General features: G+C 33.5%; 1 protein-coding gene across 1 annotated transcript in view; it reads right to left on the reverse strand.

Annotated features, from left to right (window-relative positions):
* Positions 1-728: 728 nt before the first annotated feature.
* Positions 729-8,898, reverse strand: part of casp (Fas associated factor casp) — a 158,458-nt gene continuing 150,288 nt past the window's right edge. Inside the window, 1 exon segment of the mRNA XM_067105473.1 lies at positions 729-1,362. Within this exon segment, the coding sequence (XP_066961574.1) occupies positions 1,282-1,362 (81 nt within the window). The 3' untranslated portion in view covers positions 729-1,281.

Below are 8,898 nucleotides of genomic sequence, written 5' to 3' on the forward strand. Positions count from 1 at the left end.
TGTTAGATGTGTTCAAATTACCTGATGCAAAGTCATCCAGGGGTACTGTAATTGTTTTCTATTCTATTCATATTAAAAAAAACTAAACACTGCTCAAATTCTTAAAAAGATACTATTAGCATGTCAAGATGATCACTTCTTTACTAATGGCACCACTAACAGCTGACTTCCAAATGCCTGCTATTACCTTTCCCTACCTAGAAGGGATGGCACCAATATGATTGCAGTGGAGTGTATACTAAACCTACTTATGGAACTGAGAGCATTTCATGAATACTATCATCCCACTCTTATCATCTTGGCGAGCAGGACAGAATGCCAAAGTTCTGATCCCAGACCACACCTGCTCCTAGAGTTCATGATCAGTTTTAAAGACAGTTCTGTTCTTGGATGTATTAAGACCTCGTGAAAATTGTCTGTGCCTTAAACAACACACTGCAAGCAATAATAAAGTTCTTCTCAGCATTCTTTCAAGCTCAATTGGGTAGATATCTTTTCTTCTCTTTCAGTCGGATTATTCATCTTTAATTACTTAAAGGTCTCCTAATTACTAGGAATGAATCCTAAGAACCTGCCCTGAGAGTTAAAAATCTGACACTTGTACTTCATGTTGAGAATGATACTGTGTGTATCAAACTTGAAAACAGAACGGATAACTCTGAAACATTTAGATGGCAATGACATTCTGAATAATTTGATCACCATTAAGACTGGAATCAAAAGAGTCATCAATTCATACAATTTATTCTAAATCACTATACTCTCAATTTCCGGAGATAAAAGGTCCATGCAATGTTTACACCAGCATTTAAAACATGCTGGTATGTGCATAAGATACATCACTTTTATACTGTATTTTCTTGTTCAGGTATTACAACTGAACATCTTGATCACTCAGTAAAAAAATTTTCAAAACATGATTACAAATTTTCATGAACTTTATTCTATATTAATAATAATCAGGTGAAAAAGATAGGATTTCACAGCATTATCCAAAAATAGCACAAGGATTCTGAAGGTGTAAAAGGCTTTTTGAATAAGCGATAATTAGCTAGTAAGTATATAAAGCCACGTCTTATTCAAAATGTTTAATTTAAAGCAATTATACATGGATACTTATATTGGGCTTTCTTCATCATTATATGATTGAGGCTACCCAATAATTCAACCCCTTTAATCTCCCTCCCAAAAACAGATCACAGGTGGCTTTGGTGACATCAACTGCTCTGTCAGCAGCATTTCCACAACACTTAGTTCACACCATCCGACTAATTTCCCTACTCATCGTTCTTCTAAATTCAGCGTTTCTTGAGGATACAGTGCATAATCCATTAGTGTTTTAGATGTGTCTAGCGAACTTATCTGAAAAAAGAAAATATGTTATATGAAGAACTCTCAGATTGTTTTAATTCAATACAATGTATCTGATCAAATAACATCCCACACTTGACAGTGGACTGCTATCAAACTATTCACTGCTATCCAATGGGTAACCAAAGACACAGAAAAATAAAACTAAATTGTTACAAACTAAACTCCCTCCAAGGATGGCCCTGTACTCAGGCTCACAATTCTTTTTACATTCTCCCTCAATCACACAATTGCTCTTCTTACTGAATGACATAACACTCCAAAGCTGAGATGTCAGGAAGTAGACATTAACTGTATGAGAAAAATAAACTTTCCTCTTTTATTCTTAAGTCCCAGACACAAAATACTACTTGCACAAGTCACAACAACCAATGCTAAGAACTTATGCAGATATAATTATCACCCAAAATTAAGTTTCCCTTAGCCAAGGCTAAAATAGCACTGACTTGCAAAACAATCTTCCCCAAGAAAAGCCAAAAAAAAAAAAAATAAATATGTAAATGTATATTAAAACTATTATTCACAGACATAAATAGCATAATAAGTCTAGGAAAACTATGCAATTTAGCCTATGAGCACTGACATTATTATGACTACCAAGATGACCATTCCATAGTTTTGCCTATAAGCACGGACATTATTATGACTACCAAGATGACCAATGCATAGCTTTGCAATTCAAGAACTGAAAGGCTTCTGATACTTGATATCTTGTCAATATTGTACCTGAACAGGCTGTGGGGTGCTGATGTACACCAAGGAGCATCAAATGCATGCTTTTTACTTTGATGTAAGCAAGATATGTCCTAAAATAAGTTACTTGCTGGACCAAAATTAACAAAGATAGTTTAACAATGTTACCTTCCAGCAATAGCCTAAATCATAATTACCATATATACATTTTTTTTAAAGAACCCATCAGAACAACCTTGTGTAAAAGTTAAGGATCCTGGGTAGCTGCTGACATTTAAATAGAACAATACCATATTAATGGAAGGAAAAAAAAGGTTTGAATCACACTATAGAGGTGATTTTATGAACTACACATACACTTTCTAGCTGTACTGGATAACATATTTCTATGGTATTATGGACAAAAAGAGCTGGAGTAACATTACACCAGGCACAGGGATTGTCGAATACCAGCAATTGGAATCACTATGCACTGTGTTACTGATGTGGAATCATGCAGCCAGAAAACTTGGCATTATTAATATGGCTTTCTGTTTACAGCACAGTAACACTGTTATACCATGTGCTTCAGGTCTGTCTTTATCATTACTAGAGCACTCTTATACTATTTGTTACCAGCAGCCATTTGGGACCTTCTACACACTATTGTTTGATAGATGGTATTTTATGGCAACTAGAACCATTAAATAGACCATCAACAGATGTCCTCTTCGGCTCTCTTACGTAAGTTATACAGTAACCTGCGAACTTCTGCTACCATACTTTGTGCCACTGCACTGAAAATCAAAGTACACTACATATCTGAAAAGACATGATGCCGCACTGGCAGGTACAGCAAAATCTGGTGAGGGGGCATGATGCCATGCTACCAAAAATCAGAAGTCATTTTATATATTTGGCTACAAAATTGTTTGCAATACCAAACATTCCATTCTTTGAAAGCTTTCTTATATTTTTAATAAATTTCTTTAATTTTTCATATAAAGGCACAATTATGCTGAAAAGGAATAAAAATAATGAAAATAGAAGTAAATATAATGATTTTACTCAGCATAGCAAACACACACCAGGTGTCTGTTCTGTAAATGGTGTTATCTTCCTTCACACAGAGGTGGCCTGAGTTGCTGTGTATACTTATTCTCCATTTTCACAATTTATTATTAGTCACCTGCAGAATCTGTTGTTATTATTATTATTATTATTATTATTGTTGTTGTTTATTGTACTACAGTACTGTGTATTGTTTTTATTATTATTACCATTAATGTCATTACAGGTAGTCGTCGTTTACGGCGGCATTAGGTTCTGACAGAGCGCGTCGGAAGTCGATCTCGTCGTAAAGTCGACCAACCACATATGTACATGTAGCCTATTCTGTACCTACTGTATATTATCCATCATATATTATATCCTAAGTATGACTAGCCTACATATACATTTTATATTATCCAAAAAATGTGCATGTATAGTACCTATTTTTACGTTTAGCATATGAAATCTTATCATGCTTGAACTCCTTGATTAATACTTACTTTTATTACTGTATTTAACATTTTTATTATGCAGACATTCAAACCATCTGTCTGGTCTGTTTACATTTTCTTATCCGCCATTTGCATTGCCAATCGGCTACACGTATGACGTATTATTTACTTTTGTTTATTTATAGGTTTGAATTAAATACATACCGTATTTGACGACGTATAAGACGCACTTTTTTAACAAAAAAAAATGGCCTAAAAAATCCCCCTGCGTCCTATGTACATAATGTAGGCTCAAAATTTAAGAATTTTGGCCGAAATTATACATGAAACGTCACGTAGATGCGTAAAATTCGGTGTTATCCTAATAACCTATTAAAAAACAAAGTTTATTATAATTATTTATCATTATCACACTTACCATCACCGCAATTACTACTGCTAGTATTATAATCAATATCTACGTTGTTATTACCGATATTTTCATTAAAATGTTAACCCCTTACAAGATTAACCCGAGATATATCGTTATCAGTGTGCTAAAAATTTTGGACTTACCACGAGATATCTCGTTGAAAAGTTAAACGTGAATATTGGGCTAATACAAGATTTCTCGTGGCTCAGTATTGTTACAGCAGGCTTCTCCGAGATATCTCGTCCTATATCATACGTTTGGCAGTGGTATTTGCTGCTGGAAGTCGTGAGTTACCAACGATAATTTTCTGTATTTTTTTCGATTGCAGACGGATGAGCGTCATTAGTAGCACTTCAGCTGCCATCTTTGACCTTTGTTTTTTTGTTTTTGCGTATTTTTGCCTAATTAGGTAAGTTTGGTCGCATTATTTGTCATCTTAGACTGATTATATGTTATATTATTGATTCATCGTGTTGCTGTTATGTCTTGTTAGCTAACCCCATGAGTATTTTGTGGTATATAGAGTAACCGGTGATCTTGAGAGGTTGTTCGTTCGTTTATACGTATTTTTATAAACTATTTTCGCCAGTTCTAAGTAAATTTGGTTGTTTATTTGTCATCTAAGACTGTTTATACGTTATATTATTGACTTATTATGATGATTTAGTGTCGTTTGTTTGTCTCTTGACCATTTTGTGATACGTCAAGTATAATTTTTCCAAGGATTTTTTTTCCTTTTTTACGATGAGTACGCATTACTATTTTACTAGCTCTCCAGTGGTGACTTTTAGAATCTTCTGTATTTCTTCATTTTCACGTTTTAGGTAAGTTTCATTGTTCTTTTTTTATTTTAGACTGTTTATATGATATATTGTTGAGTAATTTGTTAGTATCTTGACTATTTATTTATTATTCTAGCCTTTTATTTATTTTTTATTTTAGCCCAGTTATGGCAAATTACCATGACAACAGTGATACTGAGGAATCATTTACAGAGCTTGAAAGTTCTGGCTCAGAAGGCGACGATTCAAGCTTGGATGATTCCAGTGACGATGACAAGCGATACCAATACAGATACAGATACAGTAATGGATGAAACACAATGGAGGAGAATCGCAGATTCTACTGCCCCTCCAGCCCCCCCTCGATTTCCATTCACAGGGACAACAGGTCTAAATATCCCAGGGAATATTGAAAGTATGTCGCCTTTAGATTTTTCCATGTATTTTTTTTGATGATGAACTGATTGAACTTATTTGCACTGAAACCAATAGATTTGCTGAGCAATGCAATGCAGACCCAAATACGTGGCATCCTGTAACTCCACCTGAACTCAGAGTTTTCTTAGCACTAAATACTTTGAAAGGAATTGTGAAGAAGCCTGAAGAATCCCTTGTATTGGTCTAAAAATCCACTTCTTAGAACCCCAATTTTTGCTGAAACTATGCCTTTCAAAAGATACAAGAAAATCAGGCAGTACCTGCATTTTTCTGATAATGAAGCATACGATGCAAATTCGCATCCTAATCCCAAACTGAATAAGATATATCCTATTTATGTGCACTTAGAAAATAAATTTAGAACTGTCTACACCCCACAAAGAGATATTTCAATTGATGAGAGTCTCTTGCTATATAAAGGAAGATTGGGATGGGTACAATATATCCCATTGAAGAGATCAAGATTCGGCATAAAGTTCTTTATGTTATGTGAAGCGAGTACAGGATATGTGTGGAGTTTTTTGATTTATGTAGGCAAAGGAACACAATTCGACCAGGATTTCAATGAATTGCCTAAATCCTCACAGGTTGTAATGACTTTACTGAAACCTCTTTTGAATAAAGGCTATTGCCTTACAATAGACAATTATTACACCAGTCCTGAGTTAGTGGATATTCTAGTAAAATGTAGAACAGATTGCTATGGCACTGTTAGAATAAATCGAAAAAGACCTGCCAGTTTCATTGAAAACTGAAAAGTTGAAGAAGGGGAAATGTCTGCTTATCGTAGAGGTAAAGTTATGGCCATGAGATGGAAGGATAAAAAGATGTTGTTCTACTCTCCACAGTTCACAATAGTGATGAAGTTGAAATCGCGAGTAGGAGAGGTACGAAAAAAAGCCCAAAGTTGTAGTAGACTATAACCACACAATGGGTGGTGTGGATAAGTTGGATCAAAACTTGGCAAATTATCCTGTTCCCAGGAAAAAGAACAAAAAATATTACAAAAAAGTTTTCTTCCATCATCTAGATCTAGCCCTTTGGAATGCATATCAGTGTTTCAAGATGAGTAATGAAAATTGCTGTTCATCTCTCAAATTCAGGTTGGAAATAATTGATTCAACTCTGAAGAAGTATTATGCTGAAATCCCTCAAACAAGACCAGGTAGACCATCTATTTCAGCGAATCCTACCCGCTATTCAGGAAGGCATTTTCCAATTGATATTCCTCATTCCTCCTACACCCAAAAAGAAATTTCCTACAAGGCAATGTGTTGTTTGCTCTAAGAAAAGGGATAATAATGGAAAACCGATCAGACAGAGAGTCTCGCTACATGTGTGAGATATGTGAAGTTAGTCTGTGTCTAACCCCTGCTTCAAATCATACCATACAAAATGATTGGGAAATACACTGGTTTATGTGAAGTGAATTTTTTTTTTTTTTTTTACCCAAATGAAGAGAAATATATGATTTTGTTTATTCTAATGGTGAAATTTTTTTATTCAAATGAAATGAAAAAATACTTTTGTTTATCAAAATGAAGTGGAAAAATAAAAGTTATTAAGCATCAATATGTTTTTATTCAATTCCTATTATCAAAATTACTAAAACAAGCATACGAGATATCTCGTGATAGAATAAAATGATTATAATTTATACAACATAACTTCGTTATTGGCCATATAAAGGTCTCCAGTGGAGTTTCTAAAAATTACAATTTTACATAAAATAATCACAATTTTCTGTTGAAATCAAATTAGAATAGAAGTCTAAACAAGTTATATTTTAATTTAATTCAATAAAACAATTAGATTCTTTTTGAAACATTATGTTGAAAAAATAAGTCTTTTAAGGGGTTAATATCATTATTATCGCGTCTACAGCGGATACGCATTCCACATTTATAGATATAAACAATGCGTGTGCTGCCACCTATTGGTGATTATCTAGAGAGCTTTACGGATAACAAGGCCCGTTAGGTTCGTAGTTGGCAATTCCTGCTAACATTCTCTTTACGTATATAACAACATGGCTTCGATCAATTGGTGGTTGACAATTCCTGCTACCATTCTCTTTAGGCATAATAACAAGGCTTCGTTGAGTTGATGCGCCGTAATTTCGTGCTAGCATTCTCTTTTAAGAATAATAACATGGCTTCCGTTCAGTTGCTCACGAGACTCGAGCCGTTACATAGGAAACATTTTTATTTATTGGATTTTACCCTTGATTGCATACTTTTATAATATATAATGGATATATATAACATATATTACGTAGGTAACATCTTTATTAATGTTTTGTTGATTCTGCGGTAAGAAACAATGTTTACAAATGAATGTGTTGCAATCTATTGGTAAACCTATGAGGTAGCTTTCAGCAGCAGGCGAAACATTCGATCGTAGTAAATGGCTGATTGTATGATACATATTTTGATAAATATAAATATGGTAAATAACTTCTTTATTAATGTTTTTGTTGATTCTGTGGGTAAGAAACAATATGCATATGATAACCTAATACTACAGTTTTTACTTACCAAATTCATATGAGCATAGGCTAGGAAACCTTATTTTTTTCCCCTCAATGTCCTGCTGAAATTGGGGTGCGTCCTATGCAGACATGTGTATTATAAGCCATCAAATACGGTAATTTGTTATTACATTTGATTTATTTGCAAAAAATAGAAATACAAAATACATTACAAAAATATGAATCTCTTACCATTTTTGAATAACACAAACACACAATGCTGCGAAAGCTGAGCATCTCTCGGATATGAGCGCTGCGGTAAGCGGGAAAAAGTATTTCTTTCTTCGGCGTATTTTAGCAAAATATAAAATTAAATATTATTATATATTATTATATTGTCGAAGCACGTCGTAAAAGTTGGTCAGTGTGAAATGTAAGTCAGGTCGTAAGTCGACGACTACCTGTACTGTATTATTATTATTGAGATTTGCTTTTTCACTTTTCATATTTAGCCCTCTGGACCAGGCTTCTGTAACCACCTAAGGTCCCTGGCTGGAAAATATTTGTATCCATTCTGCTTAAAATTATATTTTTTTAATATTTTTACTATTATTCTCAATATTAGTACTGTCATTACCATCATTATAATTATGATTTTCACTACTATTTCAGCAACTATGTGGATATTGCCGATTGTCATTTTACCTTCTGTATCTACATAGTGTGTTTTATATTGTCTCTACTTTGTATATTCCATGCATATGGCAGTGAGCTGAAATAAAGATTATTATTATTATTATTATTATTATTATATATGGAAAATAAAAAATAAAAACAATCCAAACGATACATTTCGTAAAGTGATGCAATATTTAATAGCGTAATTGGACATACATAAAATAAATAATTATTGCAATTATTGTACCAGAAATATATAAAATCAGTATCTCTAAGATTTTAAAACCCACTATTACAAAAAAGGACTTTTGTATTCCCTTAGGAAAAAGATAAACGTCATGCCAATTTTCTCAAACCTGTGAAATCACTACCAGCAGAGTACAGTAATACTCATTGGAAGTAGATCTGCATGAATGTATTCCTTTAACCTTGAAAAGAACCTAATATTAAGTATAAGTAGGGAACTGTGTTATAAAACCATTAGTTTAATTATAAAATACTACAAAGTAAATGTTGGCGTTTAGTAAACACCAAAGCTCTTAAGCATGATTTGGGCCTATGATCGCGTCT

The sequence above is a fragment of the Macrobrachium rosenbergii genome, chromosome 6 (assembly GCF_040412425.1).
Source record: "Macrobrachium rosenbergii isolate ZJJX-2024 chromosome 6, ASM4041242v1, whole genome shotgun sequence".
NCBI classification, from domain to species: Eukaryota; Metazoa; Arthropoda; class Malacostraca; order Decapoda; family Palaemonidae; genus Macrobrachium; species Macrobrachium rosenbergii.